The sequence below is a fragment of the Myodes glareolus genome, chromosome 21 (assembly GCF_982192425.1).
Source record: "Myodes glareolus chromosome 21, mMyoGla1.1, whole genome shotgun sequence".
In the NCBI taxonomy this organism is placed as follows: Eukaryota; Metazoa; Chordata; class Mammalia; order Rodentia; family Cricetidae; genus Myodes; species Myodes glareolus.
In genome coordinates, this window is record NC_142046.1 from 41732004 (window position 1) to 41758442 (window position 26439).

Below are 26439 nucleotides of genomic sequence, written 5' to 3' on the forward strand. Positions count from 1 at the left end.
GCTAGACCTCCTTAGGAGCGTTGGCTTTTACCTCTGGGTTCAGGCGACTTTGCAGCCTAGTGGGTTTGCTCATTTTCCTCTTGAATTGTGCTGCAAACCAAATGCAGTCAGAAGAGATGCAGGCAGCTGTCCTTCCTTGTGCTTCTGTTAACTAGTGAGGAGTCTAGTAGCTTCTTCACGGCCACCTTCCTGCCACCAGAACCTCAGCCGAGGGCACAGCAGCGCGTGGAAAAGTTGTGTGGACTGTGTTCAGCTTTGGTTATCTAGTAGATTCAAGGCCGGCTGCAACGAGGGAGGTTAGGATTGAAACCAAGTGGGGTGGGCCAGGAGGTAAAATCTTGTGAAAGTGTTTGCGTGTTATCATTCACGTAAACACAAAGTGCCGTTTGGTAGGAAAGTCAGCCTGTGGGTTAAAGAGAGGCAGGCGTCTGACAGCTAACCACATGGGACCTGGACCTGAAGGAAGTCCCTGAGATCACTGGTCTGGTCATTCCTGTTATTCAGCCTTCTGAAGAGAGTGTAGAGAACAAGTTCTTTTTTAAAAAAAAAAAAAAAAAAAGTCTTTAAATCAAAGTCTTAAAAATAAGTTGGCTAGGATTAGAGATTGCAAAGGTGTTTTTTAGAGTTGGATTAATTTGAAGTGTTACATATTACATCAAAAAGAATGACGTGTACCTTTTTTTCCTTCATTAAAGCAGGGCTCAAAGACTTTAAAATTGAATCTAGGCTAGTCTAGAAGTTGGCCAAAAGTGGTTTTACTGTTTCTTAAATTTTTGTGTGTGTGTATGGATGGATATTTTGCCTGCACATAGGTATATCCACCATGTATGTGCCTAGTGTCCATGGGGGCCATAAAGGGCTTTGAGATCCCTGGAACAGGAATTACAAACTATCGTGAGCTGACATGTGGGTGCTGGGAATTGAACCTGGATCTTTAGAAAAATAACCAGTGTTTTTTACTGCTGAGCCGTCTCTCCAGCCTGTGGGGTTTGACTACTTATCCAAACTGTTCAAACACTTTCCGAGTGGATCACAGGCCACTATGTTTCCAGAAAGCCAGCGACCACAATTAACCAACTGAGTTCCAGTTTTCTTGAACTACTAACTGGTGATTGCCCGGGACTTACTGGCTTTTGTCTTGGCTAGGTTAGCCTGCAACTTAGGGCATCAGCATGCGCTGCTGTTGGTTTCGCTTAGGAGAAAACTCTCCCCATAGCCTTTCCCTACAGCTTGTTGAAATGAGCTCCCCACGCCGTCAGTGTCTGCATGCGTGGGTTCCCAGACGCCAAGTGCACAGTTTAGTCCAGAGACGTTAGCAGTGGGCTTTCTGCAGCATGAGATTGTGTGACCTCTTTTCCTTGGCCCAGAATGGTGTTTTAACATTTCAGGTGTTCCTTGTGTAGACTGTGGTGGGCCTGGCTCTAGTTGCTTCTCTCTGGGACTCTGTGGACACGGACAGAATGGCATCATCACTCAGAGGGGAGTGCCTGGGCTCACAGCTGAGCAGCTGAGGCCTCGCTGTCCCCGATCTCAGGTGTCCTGGCGCTTACTGCTCTGCCTAAGCTTTAGCTCAGCTTAACCGTGAGTGTTTATTGTTTGAAACACTCTCGCCTTGTAGCCCCAGTCAGACAGTATCTTACGGTCCCTTGCCTCAGCTGCATGAGTGCTGGAATTCTCGCATGTGCTCTTAGCTATGGTTGAAGTGGAGAATCAGCCATGCGCAGTGGCATTGCTCAGATTGTTCTGCCGTAGACCTTGGAGCCGACAGACACTGGTGGCTGGAAAGCTGAACACAGACACCTGAAGCCCCCGCCCCCCCCGCATGTCCTGTATCCGCATCACACATTGCTCTCCTCTCCACTACCACCCCCAGTTCTATGATGTGAATGTCTTTCATAGTCTTTTTTTTTTTTTTAAGTTTTTTCAGTTTTTACAAAATTCCAAAGTGAATGTCATGCTCTAAGGGATCAGGGGAGGGGAAACAGAAGCCTTGAGAAACTCAATGTGTCTTTGTATTCGTGAGGACCAAAGCCCTGGCTCGGAAGTGAGTTATGGGCTATGACGGTGATGTGGCCTTCTGCTTGAGCCATGGTGGTTGTATTTACTGTGAGGCATGTTGAGCCAAGGAGCCAGAATCCTGGGCCTCAGGCATGAACCAAGGATTAGGTTTAAACTTGTGTTTCTGTGGGGACCCTGAAGGGTAGGGGTGGTCTTATAGCCACAGTATGAGGTTTCCCTCTCTGTAAGATCCTAGAGAAGAAACATGAGGCCGATAGTGGATGAACCTGCTGAAGGTCGCTGAGAATCCTGCCGAAGGAAATTACTCCTTTTCTTTTCTTGTTTATTTTCTTAAGACAGGGCTCTTGTAGCCCAGGCTAACCTCAGATTGTCTGTGCACCTGACCTGATCCTTGCTCGTACTCCTGACCCTCCAGTTTCTATCACCTAAGGGTTAGGGTCGCAGGCATATACTGCAATACTGATTTAGCTGAATCTTTCCGTTGTGGAAGATGCACATAGTTTCTGACCATGAGCAGAATGTTTCTTTGTGCACAGTGTGTGATTAGGCAGCGGCTGGTAAAATGTAGAAACGGGTTTGCTGCTTGGGAAGGGCAGTGGGTAGAACACTTAGCTGGTTGTTCTTGGAGGGTATGCCAGAGGGGACTGGCATCTCTGAGTCAGGTTCTGCACCTTTGGTGCTTGTATAATGAAAGGAGGAAGAGTGATACAGACTACCAAAGAATAAAAAATAAAAAAACAACAAAAAACCAAGAAGGTGAAGGGAACCACGGAAGGCTCAGGATAGGTGGTGCTCGGGGTAGGGAAAGGCTCAGGATAGATGGTGCTCCAGGTAGAGAAAGGCTCGAGATAGGTGGTGCTCCCGGTAGGGAAAGGCTCAGGATAGGTGGTGCTCCGGGTAGGGAAAGGCTCAGGATAGGTGGTGCTCCAGGTAGCTAGCTGCTGGTAGCCTGTGAGGTAGCAGAGGATTTTTCAGGGTACTGATTGCCCAATGTGACTTCTTTACCTTTCATCTTGGTTCTGCTAAGCACTTCAAAAGACTTAGCACTTGGAATGTAACTCTTCCTACAATTGCTACTTATGCATACATGTGAATGACCCTTAATGCTTCTTAACAGTTACCCATCTGTGTACTGTGAACCTTTCTGTCTTGGTCAGAAATAAACATGATGGTACATTAAAGTATCTAATGCATACGTACATACATACATACACACACATATGGTTTGAGTTTGGGGGCTTTTTTGTTTTAGTTTTTGGTTTTTTTCTGTTTACTTGTTTGTTTTTTGTGTTCTTTTTTGTGACAGAGTTTCTCTGTGTAGCTTTGGTGCCTGTCCTAGAACTTGCTTTGTAGACCAGGCTTGCCTCGAACTCACAGAGATTCACCTGCCTCTTCCTCCTGAGTGCTGGGATTAAAAGCATGCGCCACCACACTTGGCTTGTTTTGTTTTTTGCTTTTTTAAGGCAAGATCTCAGTATCTCACCTTGCCTAGCCTAAAACTCTCTATGTAGACCAGGCTGGCCAGGTACTCTTAGTAATCTACCTGCCTTGGTCTCCTGAGTGCTGAAGTTTTATTGCCAAGAGCTAGCATTTCCTGTTCGTGGGCTGTGGGATTGTGCGTGCAGAATCTACTTATTTAATTAGGAAGGTTGGCGTTCCAAACAGCCCAGAGCTTCCCAGAGCCAGAGAGAATAAATAGTTCATGCCACGTGTTAGCACTAAGTTCTCAAGCCTGATGTGTGACACTGGGTGTCAAGTTAGTTAGTTTGTTTGTTTTTCATTAAAACATTTTTATAGGGGAGTTGGTTTCTTTCAGGGAATAGTGGCGAATTCTGGCAACCAGATCGATGTAAACATTAAGAGTGAGTGGTTCTTAGTTGTTTCAGTTTTTCAAGATAACAGTACTGCTGGAAGCATACGCTGGCAGCAATAATTATCCTGAGATAAATTTTGTTGAAAGTTGGAACTGGCTTACTTGGTAATTTGTAGCTTACAGTAGTCTAGGTGTGGCCTTAAACTCGCTTTTCCTTTCATATTGCAGCCACAAGTTCTACCAAATTGGAAGACCTGAGTTACTTAGATGGGCAGAGAAATGCTCCTCTCCGGACGTCCATTAGATTGCCCTGGCACAATACGGCTGGAGGTAGGACACAGGAAGTTAAAGGTATTTATCCTTGCATCCCGTGTCACCATGACGAGCTTGCCCACTGAACGCTGAACGTCTGATAGCCAGCTTCAGACTGTCGGGCGTGTGATGTGAAATGTGTTTGTACTGTTAAACAGCATCCTGAAAGGTCTGCTGGGAGCCAGCTTTAAGAATGTAGGCCTTCTTCCTTAAAGTGTGGGATTCAGTTACTTCTGGTATGGAAGAATGATTCTGTGATAAGGTAGTTGCCACTCCCCAAGCCTCGGCTTTGCTTCAGTCCCTTAGTCCATATGGGCTATATCCCATAGCTGTCTGTAATGCCCAGCTGTGTGGTCAGGGACCCTCCCTGTCATATGGGAAAGCACCATTGTCCCCAAATGAGGGCTGTGCCCTCGATTCTGGGAAACTAAATTTTATCTGAGCAGGGCTGGAAGAAACCAGTCTTCCTTGTGCTTGCAAACAAACCAGAGAGACGTGATTGGAGGTTTTCCTTTGCTTCCTCTGAATGCCTGAAAATAGCCAGGAAGTCATTTTAACAGGATACTTGGGGGAGAGGGGGGGGACAAACAGGATATAATGAACATAGTATTATAAACAAGCTTATAGAACCAAGTTAGACACGTCATTTCTTTTTAAATTAAATCATACTGCACTCTCCATAAAATGTTTGTTTGTTTGTTTTTTGTTTTAAAGCCCGATTTGCTCCCTACAAACCACAGGACATCTTGTTGAAGCCCCTGCTGTTTGAGGTGCCAAGCATCACCACCGACTCTGTGTTTGTGGGAAGGGACTGGCTCTTTCACCAGATAGAAGAAAGTTTGAGGAACACAGAGCTGGCAGAAAACAGAGGAGCTGTGGTCGTGGGGAATGTGGGATTTGGAAAGACAGCCATCATTTCCAAGTTGGTGGCTCTCAGCTGTCATGGGAGCCGCATGAGGCAGATCGCATCCAGCAGCCCCAGCTCATCACCTAAAAGTACGTCTGTGGTTCTTGCTTGTCTAGCTTAGTATATTAATATAAGATATAAGATAGTATGTTAATATAAGATGGCGGGACCTGCTGTTTGAATGGGCAGGAATGACCAGTTTTCCAGAAGTTGTTCTAGCTACTGAATCAGGTCTAAGTTCACAGGTTAAGTGAACTGTCTGAATATGTCCAGCCGTCCTAGTGTGGTGGTGGTGGGACTGTTTTAGTTTTTTGCTTGTTTTCTTTTGGTGCTTTTTATAAAAAAAAAAAATTTGAGTGGGGAGGGAGAGGGAGGGTCTCCCCTTGTTTAGGGTATATTAGCTACAGTCTGGGCTGATGCTAACCTTCTTGGGTCCTTCTGACCTGGAACCCCAGGTTTTCAGGCATACGTTACAGTGGGGGGGTTTTGATTGAGTGACCTGGTGAAGTTTTGGTCTTAAAGCAAAGTGCTTATAAGACACTGATAGAATGTAATGAGGTTTTTCTTTCCTTGTGTATGTGTGTGTGTGTGTGTGTGTGTGTGTGTGTACACACACTTATTTTACCTTCCTTTATTCTATACAGAATTATTTTGTATCCTGTTCACCACAGCCTTTTCTTCTGTGCTGGCTTTACCAAAAATAAAAAGACAAGTTTAAATGGGAAATAGAAGGGTTAATACTTGACTTTTACTCCGTGCACACACGAGTGTGTGAACAAGGACTCTTTGCATCCCGGGCTGCCTCTGAGCCTGAGGTCCCCTTACCTTGGCCTCTACCCCAAGGCACACACCACCATGCCTGGTTGCCCTAACTGTTTCATGTGCAGAACCTATTAACAACAACAACAACAAAAGTCTTAAAACATGAACAAGAAAAAGAGAGTCATGTGAGATTTTTGTTTTGTTTTTCAAGACAGGGTTTCCTAGCCATCCTGGAACTCACGCTGTAGACCAGGCTGGCCTCAAACTCAGAGATTTGCCTTCTTCCGCCTTTCAGATACTGGGATTAAAGGCACGCACCACCACTACCCTATAGGGTTTTTTTTGTTTGTTTTTGTTTTTTTGTTTTTTTGGCTTTGTTTGTCTGTTTGATTGTTCAACCAGAAGAAATACGATGAGGAACTCAGCCCTCCAGTGAGGAGATAGAGTGGGAGCGGGTGTGCGCATTCGAGACCTCTCCTTTTGAGTCATGTTTGCTCGTTACTGCTCAGATTTGTACGGGATTAAATCAGAAGTATATTCCACGCTCCTTGTACCACACGCTGATGTTACAGTCGGGTGCCTCTCTCTCTCTGCAGCATCAGATCCCACCCAGGACCTTCCTTTCACTCCGTTACTTTCACCAAGTTCGTCCACAAGTGCTCTCGGTGTGGCCAAAACGCTGGCTGGGCCCGGCACTGCTGAAAGCCAGAGACCGAGAGAGGACGCAGTGAAATACCTCGCTTCTAAGGTAACCTGCTCTTGTCTCCCAGAGGCTTCCAGACAGAGAGTTGCCTGTTTGCCTTTGAGAAATGAGTTTGAGAAGGAATTTTTAAGGCAGAAACAAACTCCCAGGTGCTGGAGTGTAGTGTAACTTTAGATAAAGTATGACTAAGTACTCCAAATAAAAGGTTTCAATGAAAATAAATCCCAAAGACAACAGCAGTGGATTTATATCCATCTGAACCAAGTTCAAAAAGTTCCTCAAGCCAGCAGAAGTCACGTGTACTCCCCACATGTACCCAGCCTGACAAGCACATGCCATTTCCTTTGCTGTGTGAGCAAGAGATGAGACAGTAGCTGTTAACTTGACCCAGACGGCTTCTGCCTGGACCCTGTTGCCCAGGGCTGTGGGTCTCTGCATCCTTCTGCCAGAGGATTCTGAGGTTGTAAAGGAGCTTTGCCTGATTCTCTAAACACATGATCATCAAGGACTCTCTGAACTCTTCCTTCTGCTCTGTGTCCAACACTGGCTCGTAGGCCACCTTTTCTGCATGCAAGCAGTTGTGTTTCTTGCCTTGATGAGCTGCGTCTGTCTTCAGGGACAGCAGTGGAGGGTTGTGATGAAGCCAGGAAACCATCAGATATGGTAGATACCACGAGAGAACACACTGTGAGGTGGGACAGATGGACTGAGGAATGTCACTCTGCCCAGCCCACTCCCACGCTCACCTGCCCACCACACAGGAGGCAGCAGCCTGTGGCACAGTGAACCCACATATGACCACTGATCCGGAGCAGCCCTCTAGCCATGAAGGGATGATCCGAGATGGAGGGCATCAGTCTCAAAGCTACCCCTACTACGCTGCTTTTCAAGGCATTCTAACTGTGACCCACAGTAAAAGACATAGTGTAACGTGCACACACACACACACACACACATATACAACCACACAGGTCACAGAGGCAAAGGTATTACTGAACTCTGTTTAGCTTATGTCCTATAGCATGTATGTGGTTTCAATTGACTTTATTCAAATTTTAACTACCTATGTTTCCAGATGGATTTCATGGCCCGTTTTGGGTCACCAAGATACTTTTGTCAGACGTTGTGTAAGATGATGGTAATGGTTTGTACAGGTTTAGGGAATTCTCATGTAGGTTTGTGCTAATCTGTTTGGGTTGGAGTTGAAAGGCAGTGAGCATTTCTAAACTGGAAGCCATGGTTGTTCTGTATCGTCCCAAGAGAAGCCGCATCGTATGTACTCTTGCCTCTCGCTAGGAGTCTGCCATCATGGGATCTCGTGCAAGATCTTGAATTGTATTGTCATCTTGACACAGTTTATCCTGCATTCGTGGCCCCTGTGGTACGCAGGAGCCAGTGACCTGGGGCCCCTTCCTGCAGGAGCTGCAGGACTGGACAGGAGTGTGGAGACTCGGAACCCTCTAGAAAGCACAGTGCACTTTGCACACGCCTTCCTCACCCTCACCCCCTTGTTCTCATTCTCTTGACAAAGTGGAAAGGCTTCCATTTCTGTAGAGCATATCTCTTGTTCCCAGGAGCTCCGGCACAGATCCTTTGTTTGGGCAGAGGTGGGGGAGGTACCTCACAGACAACCTACTGCTCCGTGTCTGTCCTAACAAAGGGGACCCCTCAGTTGGCTGAGGCAGCTCTTCCCTGTCTCCCCTTGTGCCCTTCATGATAAGCAGATAGCTGGTAATTTCTTGGCTGTGCTAAACATCTACATGGTGGCTCACAACCATCTGAAACTCCAGTCCCAGGAGATCCCCACCCTCTTCTGGCCTTCCAGGACACTGCACACACATGGTACAGATATACATGCAGAAAAAACACTTATATTCACAATATCAGTAAATTAAAAAAACAAACAAAACACAACAAAGAAAGCATGCAAACAAGCTCAAACCAAAAAACATCTGGTTAGGTATCATGGCGCACACCTTTAGTCCCAGCACTAGAGAGGCAGAGGTAGGCAGATCTCTCTGAGTTAGAAGTCAGCCTGGTCTGTCTTCATAGCATCCCTTGAAGAAGTGGGGATGTAGGGAAGGGATGAGAGCCATCCCTGCCAGGAGGGAAAAGCAGCTATGACTTTACAGCTTGGGTTCATAGCCGCCAACTTGATCCTATGCTTTTTTTGGATGAGCCGCTGGTCCCCTCAAAGTGCTGCTGATCTTGAGTGCTGCTGATCTTGCTATGCAGATGGCGGTGTTGGGTACACGGCTTGCTTGGAAGCGCGCTAAGCCAGACTAGGCATTGGGTTCTATAAATGACTTTTACTAATCCTTATTCAAGGTGGAGTACAGTTGTGCTGATTTTTTTGTGTTAGTCAAGGTGGATCTGTGGCTGCCATGAGGTCTGCTGAGAATGTAGCAAATCACACCAGTGAAGAATGGAATAAATATTAAGCTCGTGGGCGAACTCTGCCTCGGGGAGCAGGCGCAGAGTGTCTGATCTCAGGGAAAGTCACAGCTGTGTCCTTGTTGGGGTTCCTGCGAGGCGCTGCAGAGAGGGTGGGGTGACGCCGGTGTATCTGCTTCTCCACAGGTCGTGGCCTACCATTATTGCCAGGCCGACAACACATACACCTGCCTGGTGCCCGAGTTTGTGCACAGCGTCGCTGCTTTGCTCTGCCGCTCCCACCAGCTGGCCGCCTACAGAGACCTTCTGATCAAGGAGCCCCAGCTGCAAAGCATGCTGAGCCTCCGCTCCTGCGTGCAGGACCCCGTGGCCGCTTTCAAGAGGGGTGTGCTGGAGCCGCTTACAAGCCTAAGACACGGTACTTTCTAGAAGCCTCGGAGCTGCTTCCCAGTACAGGCTGGTACCCAAGTGGCCCTCAGAAGGATGCTCAGCTTAGTCCTGGGGTGGTAGGGAGAGGATATTGAGGAGTCAGTACGCATCTGGTGCAACCACATCCATCCTCCGTGATGAGGCTTCCAGTGGCGTGTCACTTCTAAGGAAACCGTGTAGTGCAGGAAAGAGGAGACTTTCTGCCCTACAAAGGTTTGATACTTGGTCTATGAAATGAGCCCAGAGTAAACAGATACTGGGGCAAAGCCAAGAGAACTTACTAATGTTCACAGTGCGTGGATGTGGATGGTACTGGGAGCAGGGTTTGAACACTCCATCTTCTGAAGGATCTTCAACAAAGAGCAGCCGCTTTTAGGAATAGTCAGACGTCAAAACAGATAACAGCGTGGGCCTTCAGAGGCGTGAAACTGGGGAGATAAATATACGGGACGGTTGATGCTGATTACAAGTGGCTTGATACCTAGGCTTCTCCACTTCTTCAGCTGCGGGACACTCTTGTAGCTAAGCTGAAAGACCAGGCAGGGGGGCCCCTAAACTTACTTCACTGTTTTCACACTTACAGTCCTTCACATTGGGAGGAGGCACATTCTGTGTTCCCATATAACCGTAATCTGTGTAGGTGATGTGCACATTGAAGACTAGGTAATACACGCAGTGAAGACTGTGTACACTCCCAGGCAGCAGGGTGACCAGTGGATTGTTGGGAATCTAGCATGTTCTCCCCATCTCCGGGCCCCTGCTTAGGTGAACTGAAATCTAAATCTAAAGCCATTTCTAGGAGTTTTCTTGTTCTTGTTTTGTTTTGTTTTTGTTTGGTTTGTTTTCGTTTGGGGTTTTTTGGTTCTCAAGATAGGGGTTCTCAGTGTAATAGCCCTAGCTGTCCTGGAACTAGCTCTGTTGATGAGGTTGGCCTTGAACTCAGAGAGCTACCTGCCTCTGACTCCCAAGTGCTGGGGATAAAGGTGTATGCCACCACCGCCCAGTGTTTTGTTTTATTTATTTATTTTCTTTCTTTCTTTTTTCCATTTGCCCCTAAATAGTCTCCAGGTAGGAGTGCCAATGACATTATTGGTCCTCAAGGTTTCCATCCTCTGCCTCCTCCTTTTTGAGTCACCCGTCTACAAAGTGTCTTCTGCTAGAAGATGCTAGAATGGGGGCCTGAGATGGCCGTCCCGCTTGCTCTGTGTTTCAATCAGAGAGCTGGCACTGCTGTGCGTAGGACCCCTCCCTGGGCATCCGTAAAGCAGTGTTCTTACCACGGGGTGATTCGGGCCAGACAGCCGTTGGTGGTAGTGCAGGGAAGGCTGGTCCTCCTTTCCTGGAGTCCGTCCACGGAGGAATTCCAGGGAGGGCCTGGTGTCTGTTCCAGGTTTAGGCTCTGTGTGTCACCTCTTTTGACTGCAGGCTATTCAGGTGATGGTGGCTAATGTAGAGCTAACTGCTATATGTATATGATTGAGATTCTGCTAATGTCTGTAATGCAATATGTTTCTGAAAACTGTTTTATGAGAATTGATTTTTCTTTTGGCTCAGTGCTCTGTTTTTCATTATAAATTTAATAGGAAATATGCTTCTTTGAAAACGTGTCTTCTGCCATATGTAAGCCTTTTTAGGTTTTGCTAACACTCTGAGCTGTGTGTTAAAATACACGGGGTGGTGCCATGTTATAGAAATGTATAATTTCTTAATTTGGAAAAATTATTTCATCTTTAGAGCAGAAAATTCCAGAAGAGGAGTACATCATTTTGATCGATGGCTTGAACGAAGCTGAGTTTCACAAGCCTGATTACGGAGATACGCTGTCTTCGTTTATTACGAAAATTATTCCTAAATTTCCCACCTGGCTGAAGCTGATCGTGACCGTGAGAGCAAATTTTCAGGTGAGGGAAGATGTTTGGCGTCTGCCCTCTCTTTCCCGAGGACGCAGCGACGCTGGCCCCAGCCCAGTGGTACAGCCCATTTGCCTGCTGAACTGAAAACTGTCTCAGGCCTTCCGAGAGTCCCGTAGGAACCAGATGATCCTATCAGCAGAGAGTTGTCCCATTCCTTCTGAAATGGCGGTCTCTGAGCCTGGCTTACCCTAGCCAGGTGTGCATGAGCTAAGGTCTCTGGCCAAGTGTTCTACTGGATTTTCTTTAAAGCTGTTTCCAGGGGTTTGTGGCAGCTTATTGTGGGTATGTTTTGTTTCACTTTGTTGAACTGGGTGATCATACTAATTTTTTTCCTCATTAAGACTGAAATTAAAGCAAAATTTAAACGACATGCTCAATTGTATGCGCCTTGAAGCATACCTTTTCAGCCATGTTTCCCTCAGTGGCATCATTTGGCAGCTAGGTTAAAACTCGAGCTGGGTCCTAGGTCCCTTTGCCGGCTGAATGTGAAGGCTTGGTTAACGTCCATGCAGAATGAAAATAACTGTGCCTCACCTCCCTCCCCTAGTTACTGCGTGAAAAAGGGATGTGCTTCAGAAGGATTAGAGAGAAGTTAAAATGTTTCCTCTCTCTGCTCTTGGGGTTGGGACTATGCTTATCTTTGAAATAACAGAGCAGGAACATCAGTGACATCATGCAGTCAGGCTTCATCAAACAGTTCACTCCGGAGCTGGAGAGATGGCTTAGTGATAAAAAGCACGGGCGACTCTTTTCAGAAGACCTAGGTGTGACTCCCGGGACCCAGACGGTGGCTCACAGCCATCATAGCTCTTGTTCCAAAGCATCCAGCACCCTTGTCGTAGGTCCCAGGCATACATGTGCACAGACATGCAGACAAAACACTCATGTCCGTAAAATAATTTTTTTGAGAGAATATTTACTTAAAATTCTTTAGGAATGAGAACATGCTATACTGGAACAGGGAGTGATTTTTTTTTTTTTTTTTTTTTTTTTTTTTTGCTGTGATGGTCCAGGTACGCAGGCAGGGTGGGAAGCCTCCTGTTTCCTGGTGGGGTTACACATCTCTGATATCCGATACAGAAAAAGTGCCTCTTCTCTCGTGTCTGACTGTGCTCTTAGATGTGCCGTGTTGGTTTGTGTTTACCCTTGTTTTAGAACCAGCTGCTCAGGGACGGTTCTAAACTGGGTCACCTGCAGGGTCTTCCTGCCCCGCTGCTCCTCTGTTGATGTGGCCTGGTTGCTGCTGTGTACTTGGGCCCCTCCTTCTGCCTGTTAGGCTTGGAGTCCTCCATGAGGGCTTTGGGAAAGCCTTTGCCGATCCTATCTCGCATCAGGATTTCTTCCACATAAGCCTTTTATCTGTACCTTATCCCATTACACGTTTTAATACAAAAATCACGAGGCCCTGTAATCCACCAAAATCCTCCTTGAAAGAGAACGAGCGAACCCGCTTTAAAGGGAGAAGGGAGATGCCGCGAAGTGACACTGTGGGTCTTTGTTTCCTCCCAGGAGATCATCAGCGCGCTGCCGTTTGTCAAGCTTTCCTTGGACGACTTCCCAGACAACAAAGACATTCACAGCGACCTGCACGCGTACGTCCAGCACAGGGTCCACAGCAGCCAGGACATCCTCAGCAACATCTCCCTGAATGGCAAGGCCGACGCCGCCCTCATCGGCAAAGTCAGCAGCCATCTGGTGCTGCGGAGCCTCGGGTCCTACTTGTACCTCAAGCTCACGCTGGACCTCTTCCAGCGGGGGCACCTGGTCATAAAGAGTGCCAGCTACAAGGTGGTGCCCGTGTCTCTGTCCGAGCTCTATTTGCTGCAGTGCAACATGAAGTTCATGACCCAGTCTGCCTTCGACAGAGCCCTTCCCATTTTAAACGTGGCCCTGGCGTCCCTCCACCCCATGACGGATGAGCAGATCTTTCAGGCTATCAACGCTGGCCACATCCAAGGAGAGCAGGGCTGGGAGGACTTTCAGCAAAGGATGGAGGCCCTCTCCTGCTTCCTCATCAAGAGGAGAGACAAGACGCGGATGTTCTGCCACCCATCCTTCAGAGAGTGGCTGGTGTGGAGAGCCGATGGTGAAAGTACAGCCTTCCTGTGTGAGCCCAGGTACCGGAGGCGCTTCCGTGGACACTCAGAGGAGTTTGAGTACCAAGTGCCATGCGGTTTTGCTGTTGGTTGTCCCCATTTTGGTCATGAAAGAGTGATAAAATTTCCATACATTTCTATAAAAGCGTCCCTCATTTGATGACTGGAACCACGGAATTTTAATGTATTTGGGTGCAAGGGAAACTGAGAGGAGCCAGGATGATGTTTCCTAGCTGCTAATTGTTTTGCTGATGGCCTTCTCCCACTGGCATGGCAGGTCATACATGGGAAATGTGTCTCTGCATTAGGGAATAGTGAGCATCTGTAGCATGTTTGCCTGTGGCTGGGGTCCGTCTTGGATCCTTAACCATCTGCCACTGTCTGACCACCATTGGCTGTATAGCACCTGATCCCAGGGAGCACAGGTTGGGGAGGGGAACAGAGGGGGACCCTGTAATCCAATTTAGCTGTCTCCTTACAGACACTGCCAGTGCAGGGTGCAGTTCTTACAGCACTCAGACCGCAGGAGGGTGGGGAGATAAGCCTTCCTACTTGCTTGCCCGCTTACCAGCCATGCCTAGTACAAAATAGGGTGAGAGGTCGGAAACGGAAGACTCCAAGTGCCTTTGGACATGGCCGTTCCCAAGCCCTCCTTCTGTCTCGCCTGCATCTTTGCTCTCTTGAACGGCTGTTCTCTGAGTCAGGATTGCTTCCTACTCCACTCTGGCGAGCTGCTGGGTTGTCTCCGCAGAACTATAGGGTGCTTGGTTGACCACTTGGGCCTAGAAACGAAGAGACCAGTGAGTACCGGGGAGTCTCCTCTGCGCACGCACGCACGCACGCACGCACGCACGCACGCACACACGCGCATGCGCACAGGTCTAATGCTGCACAGCGCTATGGCTGTTTTCTTAGGTGATGCTGAACTCGGGCTTTATTATATTTCATACCTGGTTAGGAAAGTAGGTTGGATACTAGAGCCAGATTACCAGAGGCAACCAAGTGTGTGCTGTGACATCGCTCACCAGGTGACAGATTTTTAGGGAAAGATCACTTTTGAGGACGATCAGCTGCAGGTGACTTTGTAGAGACAAAAAGCCGTCAGGAGACTCGCGGGGTATAGACTGCTGGTGTTAGAGGAGGAAGTGGCTGGACTGTGGTCGTTGTTGACCCTGACTGCATTTCCAACAGTGGCGGCAGTTCCGCACAGGGCAGAGTTGCGTGTGGCAGCTGCTGAAGGAGCAGTGGCCACAGACAGGCCCTAGTCACCAGGACCTGAGGAGAGCAGCCCCCGTCAGAGGTGTGTTTGCGAACGCTTTACCCACCTGTAGGCTGACTCTAATACGCAAGCTTTGTGGTTAGATCAGCATTGCTTGCTTTTTCTTGCTTCTGTTTCCGGTGCTTTTGAAGTCTTCTTCAGGACAGTCCTTGTTTATTCTAATGGCTGGAAGTATTTCCTGTTTTCCTTAACCATAGTTCTTAGTGTTGCGTTTAAGTCTTTATTTTTGAGGTATTTTTATAGTGGCGAGTGATATGTTTAGTTTTACTCTTCTGCTTAATTGAAAATAGTTCTTTTTTGGTGCATATTAGTATTACTTTTGTTGGAAATCAGTTGGGTGTAAAAATGTGAGTTTACTTCCAGAGACTCTGTTGTATTCCAGAGGTCCATGTGGTTTTATGCAATTACCATACTGTTTTGATAACTCGAGCTTTGTGTAGTACATTTTGAAGTCAAGTACTGTCATGCCTTCTGCTTTGTTCTTTTTGTTTATGCATTTTCTGGTTTTGTTTCCATTTTGCAAAGATTGGGGTGAACATTTCTCAAAGGAGATATTCAACTTTAAATCTCTGTGTGATGCTAGACTCCCCCAACCATAGCCTGGATTTATCGGCTTGTTAACTTTTTACAAGGACTCATGGTCTAGAACAATCTATTTTCTCCATGCAATTAACTTAAGAAGTAAAAAGGTACGGGATATTAATAGGAAGAAGGTATTCCTGCAGACAGGGAGAGTTTCAGAAACAGCACAGGGGGTGTTCTGGCAGAAATAAATCTAATTTGAATGGTGCTTTTGTTATGCTGTGGAGGACTGGGAAGAACCAACAGAAGACTATTAACCCATTTCTAACTAATCTGTGTATCACCATGAGGCTGTGGCCTACCAGTAAAGGTTCTGGGCATCTATCTCCTTGGGCAGCTACATGGTATCTCCTGACTCCGCCTTCTCTCTCTCTCTCTCTCTCTCTCTCTCTCTCTCTCTCTCTCTCTCTCTCTTTCTCTCTTTCTCTCTTTCTCTCTCTGTTCTGGTTTCCCACCTGGCTTTACTCTGCTAAGCCATTGGCCCAAAGAGCTTTATTCATCAACCAAAAAAAGCAACACATATACAGAAGGACATCCCGTATCACTTAGGAGACCCCTTCTGCCGGGTTGTAAGGAGGCCAGAGAAGAGGGGGAGTGTTGAGTGGTTTGTGTTCAATAATGCAGGAACCTGAGGTCTTGTTGGGAACATCATCCAGACAGGGTAATCCACAAGGAAGGGGAACCGGAACTGCAAAGGACAGAAAGTTGCATTGTCTCATTGGGCCTGCTTCTTGCTTTCTCCCACAGTGTTTTTGCAGCGGCTTTCTGGCTGAATTGCATTATGGGTACATGTGTCTCTTCCAGTTGCTGAGAGCCCCTGAAGGGAGGTACCCAATGTTGTTCTCCCTCAAGCCCAAGCTCTCGAGTCTGGTAGACTGCCCACTCTCAGCTACTAGCCACATTTGGTCTTGGAGAAATCATCTAACGTGTTGAGGCCACTCTCTCATATAAGGAGACAGGGCATTATAACACTGGGTGATACACAGGGTCATGTGGGTGAAGGAAATAATGTGGCTTGGTTTCTGGGTCTAAAGAGGGGCACATGGAGCATGGACGCACTGGGGAAGGCCAGTCATAGGGTCCATGGGGGCTGCACAGACAGAGAATGGCAGGACTTTAGACAGGTAGGAGGCCATGTGCTTTGCTGAGAGCCCTGAAAACCCTTGGGCTGGACACTGAAGTCCATATTTGTTGTCCACAGTGGAGCCATCTGTAACCGTGTAATTTACAAGTTTTAGTGTATATTAATTATACAGAGTAATCGTTCCACCCAATTCTGCGAATCCCCCCACCCCCACCCCAATACGGTCTCGCGCCTCCCATATCGAACCGCGAGCTTGGAACAATGTCCTAGGAGTTAAAAACAGACAGACAGACAGACAGACACACACACACACACACACACACAGAGAGAGAGAGAGAGAGAGAGAGAGAGAGAGAGAGAGAGAGAGAGAGAGACTCGGGTCATTTGTCCAAAAGATAAATGCCAACTTTATTCAGCGAAATTCCGGGTTAATATACTCAGGGCCCAAAGGAGGAAAACCCCCTCCCAGCCGGGAGTGGGAACAAAGCGATGAGAGCCTGGCGCCTGTGTGACAGGTGCCTCCAGGCAGGGGGTGCCGAGCTAGCTGTAGTGGCAGACAGGGCAGGCTCCGCTGTGAGAACCTTTCTTTGCAGGTGGAATTACCATGCCAATAGAGAATAAGGCTCTCTATGCTAATTCCCCAAGCCGGTAGAGCGAGCAGAGGAGATGACAGGAAGCTAGACTGGTTGTGTGTACAGTCCTGCATAGCACCTCAAGGAGCCGGGGAAAACCTGGGATCCAACAAGTGATAGTTTCATTGTATGCTTTCATATGTGCAGTTAGCATATTTCGATCATATGCAGCCCCTCCCAATACCTAATCCTTCTTCCCTTTACCTCTTCTGCTCTTTCATGCTGGTTTCTGCTAGGCTCCACATATGACAGAAAACATAATGCACTTGTCCTTCTGAGCCGGACTTATTTCACCTAACACAGTGAACTCCATTTCCATCACTTTCATTTTTCTACATGTGGATGTTTTCCCAACATTTGCTAAAGAATCCACCTTTTCTTTAGCATGTATTTTTGGCACCTTGTGGGAAATCTGGTGGCTGCAGTCACAAGTGTTTATCTCCAGGGCTTATGGTCTGTTCCAGTGGTTCTTGTTTTTACTCCATTGTCTTCCTGGTTTTGTGTGACTGTGGTTCTCTAGTATATTTTACAATCAAATATTGAGTTTCCAGCCTTGATCTTTTTGCTCAGGATTGCATTGGGATTTTCCAGCTTTTTGTGCTTCCATATGAATGTTAAAAATTACTTTTGGGGCTGGGGAGATGGCTCAGTGGTTAAGAGCATTGCCTGCTCTTCCAAAGGTCCTGAGTTCAATTCCCGGCAACCACATGGTAGCTCACAACCATCTGTAATGAGGTTTGGTGCCCTCTTCTGGCCAGCAGACATACACACAGACAGAATATCGTATACATAATTGTAGCATGAGGGCCGGCTTGTTGGGATTTCCGTCCCGCCCGGTACCCCAACAGCCGGCAAATCCCAAAGAGAAATTACACACAGGACTCCATAAGGTTATAAACTGATTGGCTCATTAGGTCAGGCTTCTTGTTAACTCTTATAACATATATTACCCCATTATCCTTATCTATGTTAGCCACATGGGCTCAGTACCTTTCTCAGTGTGACAGCTTACATGTTGCCTCTTCGGTGGTCTGCGCAGGAGTGGCTGAGAGAGAGCTTCTGCTTCCAGAATACTCCCAGACTCTTTGCTCCACCCCTACTTCCTGTCTGGCTTTCCCGCCTATACTGCCTGCCTGGCCAATCAGCGTTTTATTAAAATATGATTGACAGAATACAGATAATTCTCCCGCACCACATAATAAATAAATAAATATTAAAAAAAATTTAAAAAATTACTTTTTCTAGTTGTATCAAGAATGTCATTGGTATTTTGATAGGGATTGCATTAACTGTATAGATCACTTTGAATAATATGACCATTTAAACAATGGTATATTGCCAGTCTATGAACCTAGGAGATGCAGTTTTCTAGTATCTTCAGCTTCTTTCTTCAGTGACTTTTAATTTTCATTGCAGAGGTCTCTCACCTTCTTACCATGAATGGATTTCTTTTTCAGCTGGTTTTTAGTATGTCGAAACCTACTGATCTTGTAGCCTGTTACAAACTGGGTGTGGAAATATGCCTTTAACCCCAGTACTCTGGGAGGCAGAGGCAGGCTGGTCTGTGTGAGTTTGGAATGTGTGGAATCCATCTAGTCTTCTAGGCTCTATTCTCGGGAGCAATTGCTATGCAGGGCCTGGGTTTTTTTTTATTCCCCCTTCCCCTTATAAGGCCAGGACTATCTTTTACCAGTTATGCCCCAGAATGGTGATGGGGGTGGGGGTTGCTGAGGGCAGTGAGGATTATGTACCACCCTCCCTCATGTTCATTCACCCTGTAAGCACATCCTTGTCTGTTGACTGTTAGGCATCTTGTTAGGCAACTGTGACTTAGTCAAGACCCCTGGTGTCGTGAAGTTTGCATTTTTGTGACAGGCTTAGACAAAACTTCAAAGGAGAGAGGAAGGTGAGGGAGGGATGGTGATGAGTAGGCAGTGGGTTTCTGGAGATCCAGACATGAAGGTGCTTACTCAGCAGAGGTAGGAAACCTCAGAAAAAGCTCTGCAAATGACTGCAGAATAAACATCACTGGCCATCTTTGTAAAGAACCAGGGAGGACTGGTGAGCTCCCTAAATGTTCCGTGTACTCACGCTGATGGCCAGATGACAGTTCAGGGGCCTTGTGGTATCCTCATCTGAGGGCCTGTTGTGTGGTGGGATGGATGGGATCTTTTGTCACGAGCCTTTGTATTTCTTGTCCTAGGAACGGACACGCTCTACTGGCGTTCATGTTCTCTCGGCAGGAAAGCAAGCTGAACCGCCAGCAGACCATGGAGCTCGGCCACCACATCCTGAAGGCACACATTTTCAAGGTGAGGTGTGCGCAAATTTTGTGGTTTGAAGATTTTAGGCAGGTCTGTGGGCCCTTCACTCATTCCCTAGTGTGTCGTTCCTAATCAAAGAACTCGAGTTCCATGGCCTGTATGTTTCATACCGCCTTAGTTCTCCAACCCTACTTGTTTCTCAAGTGAGGTTTGATGTGTGCCTCTTTCCCTGGATTTCCTGTCTATGGAGGTGTGTCTAGAGCCTTTCTCAGGTTTGAGGTTTTGTTTCATTTGCAAAGTCCCAAGATTACAGTGCTCAGTGCGACTATTCTGTATCAGTAGACACAGCACTGAGTTTGCCTCTTATTTGTAATGCTACCAGCCTTTACTGGCCACTGCCTAGACCCCTTCCTTCATTAGGAGTTATAGACCCTTTATCTCTTATCATCCTCTGACTTCCTTCTGCAGAAGGAAGCTTTCTCCTTATCTCTCTCCTGGGTGTGTGCACAGTTCCCAGGGCCAAGGTCTATGATTTCCTGACCCTGAGCTGTGCTTTCAGGCCGAGGGGTCCTGTTGGGCAGACTCACTTTCAAACTGATGCTCAGCTGGGAGGAAGCACTCACAGGCGTCTGTCTCTGGTTGTTTCCAGGGCCTCAGTAAGAAGACTGGTGTCTCCTCAAGCCATCTGCAGGCCCTGTGGATCGGTTACAGCACAGAGGGGCTGTCTGCTGCCCTGGCCTCGCTCAGGAACCTCTACACTCCCAATGTGAAGGTGAGTCGCCTTCTGCAGGGGTGCCTGGCCTATTCCTCCTCTGCCAGTCTTGCCAGCCGAGGCTCCAGGGAGGGCTGGTGAGCTCCTGGTGATGCCTTCCCTGCATGCTCATCACGCTCTTTCCTCTAGAGGGAGATAGGGTAGACGGAGCCACTGTGTTAGCTCACAATGACCATGGCAGAGAGGATGTGGTCAGCAGGTAATCCACAAAGGGAATCAGAGGGCAGAGAGGTTTGCAGGGAAACAGAATCTTTAGTATCCTGAATTATTATAGCAACCCGGCTCTTCATGGCATAGGAAATTAAGCACTGGTGACACAAAACAGTAGGTCACAGAAAGCTTCGAGCAGGTTCCAGGGACACAGGTTGGCTGCACGTGGAGCTGAGAGCAGCTTTGTGCAGGTCTCAGTGGCTTTCCAGCCATGCTCTTCTTGCTGTACTTTTGCAGATAGATTTTCCTTCCCTGATTGCAGAGTGTTTGACACAGTCTTTGACTCAAAAATCACACTGTAGACCAGGTCTCTGGTTAAAGCCACACAGACGTGTTCAGCCCCGGGTCCTAACATGCCCTGCTGGGCAAACTCTGGGAATCTGTCCCGGTGGACTGGGTCTTCACTCTGAGTCGCTACGAAGTGATAATTGCACCTGCCCCCTCACAGTAAAGCCAAAGGAAGCCCAGTGTGCTTGTCAGTGAAAAAGGAAAGAAGGCCTGGCTCGGGTTTCAGGTATCTGGCATCCACTTCTCCTCAAGAAAGGGATTGCATGCGCCAGAAATGGAGACATGGGTAGCACTTCTGGACCCTTTTATACCCCTTCTTCCTGCCTCACTCACTGTCCCCTCAGAGTTCGTCCTTTGGCCGTGGCTCTGGAGTCTGCACTGTGGCTTCCCTTGCTGGTTAGAGCTGTCCTGCCTTCCTCTGTCCCTGTTGAAGAGTGAGGTTATCACATGCCAAGGATTGTGGGTATCAGGGAGGATGTAACAGGGGTGAGTCGGGGTAGATGACCCAGAACCTTGCTGGCCAGGGTAGGACCTTGGTATAGAGTAGAGTGTCTCTAGGTGGATACAAATAATGTTTACCTGAGAAAAATGCTGCCTGTATCCCAGTGGCACCCTGCTCCCCGCTGTGAATCTTCAGCTTGACTTGGCCCCTATCTGGGGACCTCCACACTGAACTGTGCCGCTAGAGACCCCGGGGACCTCGTGCATGTTCTGTCCTCTGGGCTCCTAGCTCTCAGTGCTTTCGTCCTGACGGAGCCTTGCATGCAGGTTTTCATAAGTGGGTAGGCAGGAAACCACTTCTGTAATGCAGGAGAAGCAGTTCACACTGCTGTCCCTTGTCCCAGGAAAAGCTTGCTTTCCAGATGGAGTTTTCCCCAAAAGTGGATGGCTCTAAATTTAGATGTCATATAAAGATAGCTGTGTTGTGGGTTTTTTTTTCCACTTAGATTTTATAAATATTCAAGTTTAGGTTACTATAACATTGGTCATCTTTCTGCCTATAGCAGTATAGCTTTTGGCTTCTTCATAAAACTGATGAAAGTATAAAAGAAGGAGTGAGCTGGCGATATCTGTTTACACCACCTTAGTGGGTTTATGGACATAGACGTTAACTCCCGTGGGCTCTAAGTGTGTAGAGGAATGGGTGGGAAAGGTTAAACTCCCCTGAACGTGGGTTTTCAAGACAGCAGACTGCACAGCTTCGCCCTCCAGGCTTTCGGCTTTCCCCTTAACGTACTGGCGAGTTCGCATTCTTCATTTTCACTTTGTTTTATAAAATTCCCATGTTACCTACCTCTGTGCCATCCCCAAGTTTATGTAACTTGGCTCTACAATCTTGAGTCCTTCCATTATCTTCTGTTTTGTCTTTGTAAGTCTCTGATGAGGGAGAGAACGGTTTTCACAGAATATTGAGCAAATTACAGTAATTTAAAATTATGCATGCAATTAAGGAACTGTTTTTAGAGAATATTAACTGTTGTCATACAGGAATGAATGTCATTTTGAAAATAATTGCAGTTTGCCACTTTGGGCAAATTAAAATGACTTGCTCGGAAATGAGTGCTTGGCAATTTTGGAAGTGTGCTGGTGATTGCTAGCCCTGTGGCCTCTGTCACTGGGCCAGACTCACGCCAGCCTGTCCCGGCATGGCCCACTGGGATCCTGCCCAGCTGGTTGGTTTGCTGGAATGTTGTCGTACGGCTGGTGCCAGCCCCCACATGCATGTAGACTGAGAGCATCGGGCTGCGGATGCTTTGCTCAGCTTAAAGGAGAGACCGGCAAAGAGGCAGGGACTTGGCTGGGCTCAGGGAGTCCGTTGGATTCTGCGTCACAATTTAGCAGGACACATAATGGCTTCTGTAAGCCTCTAGTGTACCGCTTCACAGCTTGCGCTGGTTGACACTTCTCCAGGCTCCCGTTGTCAGCGGTGCTGCACTACCCCATGTGTTTTCCTAAGTTGCTAGGTGGTATTGCCACTTTCACATGTGAGCTAAAGAGAGCTCCTGTAGATGGGCAAGAATGCATGAGTCATCTCATCCCTTCTTGTGGTCCACACAAGGTCTGCTACAACCCTGCTCTGCGGCAGCAACTGCTTTGTGTCCTGAGCCACCTTTGCCCTACGCCCTCTGAGCACTTGAGTCCTCACCTCTGAAACGGAGATAACAAAACACCACCTCCCAGCCATCAGAAAACTGGCAGCGAAAGCCCTTGGGAGAGCGCCTGACGTGCCCTATGTGCCCAGGTGGATTGTTTTCATTGCTGCTCCCCGTGGCTCTGGAAACTGTGACGCCACCTGGGCTGCGGGCCCCTGGGAACTTGGAGACGGTGGCTGGCTTGTGAGGCCCTCCATCCTGCTGTTTGTACTGTGGATTGTCTCGGGGTACACACCGGGCAGTGGGTGGGAGCTGAGCCCCCAGAGCTCCAGGGACCTCACTCTGAAGACAACACAAAGGAGACAGTGACAGTAGCTGCGAATGTTTATTTGGAACTTTTGAAATACTGAGTGTAGTGCTGAGTCAGCCTCTCTCTCTTGCTCTCTTTCCTCCTCTCCCCCTCTCTCTCTACTTCCGTTACCTCCTTACCCCCTTCCCTCTGATTCCTTTCCTCCCTCTCTCCTTGGGGGAACATATTGTTATTTTTGACATTTAATCTTTACAACCACCTAGGGAACGGATGCTTTTGTTCCCATTTTTCGACTGGGGAGCGGAGGATGGAAAAACACCTGATTCTCAGTGTGCCGTAGTGTGTCTGCAGGCACATCTGTCCCCTTGTGGATGTGCAGCCTGCTTCCAAAGCCCATTCTCTTGGGAGCTGGGTCGCCAGAGCCCCAGGCCCAGTAAAATCAGGGTCTCCAGCCTAGGGTCCAGGCACTGGAGATTTCAAAGCTCTGGGTGGCTTCAAGTGTGCTTTGCGTGGTTCAGAACGATGAAGAATGTTCTAGGAACCGGCAGGGTTTTAAGTGTGAAAACACAGTGCAGCGAAAGGAACTGTTTCACGGAAGCAGATGGTGTGTGAATGGGTGAGAAAGCCTGTGCCCCAGAACGCAAGAATCCTGTCAGATCTGCACCACAGGGCCCAATGCGCTCCTGGACCCAGGTTTGCAAAGAGATCATGCTGAGCAGAATGGGGTGACACTGTCATTTCCTAGAGGAACATGGAACCCTGAGAAACTGAAGAATGGTTCGAGAGTCACTGAACCCAGATGATGACCCTTCTGATGGGATAAACGGCTGGACAGGTGGTCAGGTGACCAGATGACCTGGCAGGGCCTCCTCGTGACAGGTGTATGACTTACCATTCCTTGTGGATAAGTCCTGGTCCCAGTGATGAGGAAGACCCTGTGCATATGTGATCTCCAAGAATGGAAGAGCATTTTTCTTGCATCTCTTCTCTGTGAACTTGTTTTAGAACCGCTGTCCAGCGCAGTAAGCTGAGAACACAGGAACATGCTGAGGGATAAAGAGGGCCAGTCAGGAGTCTCGGCCGGCGTGGAGTATGTTGAGGAGGGCTGCTTGTTGGTTCCCAGCCGCCCGGCTAGCTTAGACCCAGAACAATCACACAGAAACTGTATTAATTAAATCATTGCTTGACCCATTAGCTTCTTATTGGCTAACTCTTATATTAATTTAACCCATTTTTATTATTCTGCATATTACCACGAGGTTGTGGCCTGCCAGCAAAGTTTTAGCATGTCTTTCTCCAGTGTCTTCGTGGCGTCTCTCTGACTCCACCCTTTTTTCTCCCAGCAGTCAGTCCAGTCCTCCCTGCCTAGCTCTGTTCTTCCCTGCCATTGGCTCAAAGCAGTTCTTTAATCATTAACCAATAAAAGCAACACAGACAGAAGGACCTCCCACACCAGGAGTGTGCATCGAGCAGGGTGGGGACACTGCACTTTGGCATTCTGTTGTTGGAGTAGAGACTCACAGAAAACATCCTTTGCTGTCTGCGGAACAAGCATTCAAGGCAGAGGGAGCTGAAAGGGGAAAGACCGTGGTGGCAGGGCTTGTTTAGTGTTCCTGGGGCCGGAGGACCCACACTGAGGCCATGGCCCTGGAGAGAATGTAAGAGAGAAAGCTGGGGACCACTTTCTTGTGGGTTCAACCTTCAGCAGCATGGAGATACCTCAACATTTCATAAGTTTAACCTTCAGCAGCCTGGAGACACCTTAATATTTTGGGTTCTAACACATCAAAGAGATGCCGCCATGAGCCATAGTTTCCCTTCTGGTAGTATTAATCTCCTGTGTTTATAGTTTGTAAATGTTCTATCAGCTACTCCATGGACACATCACTGAACTACCCAGAATTTTGACATGCCCATCTCCTTTCTGTGTCTTTTAATGATCCCCACATGTCTCTAGTCAAATAGATGACATGGTCTCTGGGGTTTTCAATCAAATAGTCAGCCCAGAGGACCTGCTAGGGCTTGGCAGGAGGAGTGATGAATGCAGGTTGAAGCTGTTTAAAGGGACCAATTGCAGAAATTGGGACATCTTCAGAGGTGTGAAAAGTGCATCATTTTCCCCCCTCATAATCTGGAGATGTGAAGGAGATTATAGTTAGAGGTTTGCATCTGTTTAGTGAATTTAATACGTGTGGATCCGAAACTCGATACCTGGCAGGTGCCGTGTGCACTCGTCAGTGGGAGCAGCGGAGGACATGCTGTCTCTCGGTGTGCGGTGCTCACGGTCCTGAGGACACGGGGACGTTTCTCGGCTTTCTGTCTTCTTGCCGGAACATATTCTTGGCGAGAAAAGAGACTATTCATGTTTTCTTTCGGCTTTATCTCACTGCTAATGATTCCACCCTTGATTATTATTTCACTGTTAAAATGGCGAATTTTCTCTGTAGTGGCTTGTCAAAGTGTAGCTCCTACACCAATAATATTATTGTTCACTGGAAAACATTAAAAAGGTGCCACTCAGGACCTGGAGAGGGGACCCCCCCAGACTAAAAACACTTGTTCTTCTGACAAAATACCGTGGTTTGAGTCCTAGCACCTATGTGGTGGTTCATAACCATTCATAACTCTGGTTATAGGGGATCTGATGCCGTCTTCTGACCTCTGTGGACACCAGGCATGCGCATGATAGCACAGATACACATGCAGGCAAAGCATTCATACACAAAGTAAAAAAAAAGTAAATATTTTAAAGATGTGTTATGTAGGGCATGAGGAAGGAGAAGGTACTATATGTGTCAAAAAAATTATTTTCACGTGTGATGGACTAAAAATTCATAATAGAAAATTTAACATCTGCTGGGCAGTGGTGGCACACACCTTTAATCCCAGCTCTCAGGAGACAGAGGCAGGGGGATCTCTGTAAGTTCAAGGCCAGCCTGGTCTACAAAGTGAATTCCAGGACAGTCAGAACTGTTACACAGAAAAATCCTGTTTTTAATTTTAAGTCAGCAAAGTCTGTTTAGATTTAATGTTGTAAATCTCTAGAATTTTTTATAAAGTAGGTCTCTTTAGCCACTAAACACTCTGGTTTTCCCTCTGTCCATGGTCTGGAAGCCATGCTCAGCTTGCACCTGTATTTGAATACTTTGGGTACATCCTTTACAGTATCATAATAGTGTCATCATGTGGCCCTTGCCTTTTTGCTTATTTAGTAGATTTTACATTAGTCTCTGATATAGCATCATTAAATTTCCTTTCTGAGCCTGAATCTTTCCACTGTTGGCATGCACATCTACCCATCCTCAGCTGGTGGACCCTGGGGTTGCTTCTGGCTCAGCCTCCATGGATGCTGTTGACGTGAACTTGGGTGTGCATATCTGCTTTCAGTCATTGTGGATCTAGCCCCAGAAGTAGTTCACAGTGCAGTCTGTTTGCCATTATTTGGATGAACTTGGCAATTTCCAACAGTGAAGATGCATATGTGTGTGTGTATACATATATACATACATACATACACACGTACATACATACATACGTTCATGTACACGAGTGAGTGCACACACACACATTCGCACAC

General features: G+C 47.4%; 1 protein-coding gene across 10 annotated transcripts in view; it reads left to right on the forward strand.

Moving 5' to 3' along the window:
* Tanc1 (tetratricopeptide repeat, ankyrin repeat and coiled-coil containing 1) overlaps positions 1-26439 on the forward strand; it is a 230642-nt gene that overhangs the window by 169604 nt on the left and 34599 nt on the right. For 8 of the 10 annotated variants that reach the window (XM_048425771.3, XM_048425772.3, XM_048425775.3 and 5 more), the window contains 8 exons: positions 4061-4183; positions 4859-5140; positions 6410-6561; positions 9097-9328; positions 11074-11240; positions 12762-13369; positions 19129-19237; positions 19839-19961. In XM_048425771.3, coding sequence (XP_048281728.3) covers positions 4061-4183; positions 4859-5140; positions 6410-6561; positions 9097-9328; positions 11074-11240; positions 12762-13369; positions 19129-19237; positions 19839-19961 — 1796 coding nt within the window. The remainder of the gene's footprint in view (positions 1-4060; positions 4184-4858; positions 5141-6409; positions 6562-9096; positions 9329-11073; positions 11241-12761; positions 13370-19128; positions 19238-19838; positions 19962-26439) is intronic. The other 2 variants (XM_048425773.3, XM_048425774.3) reach the window with 1 other exon arrangement.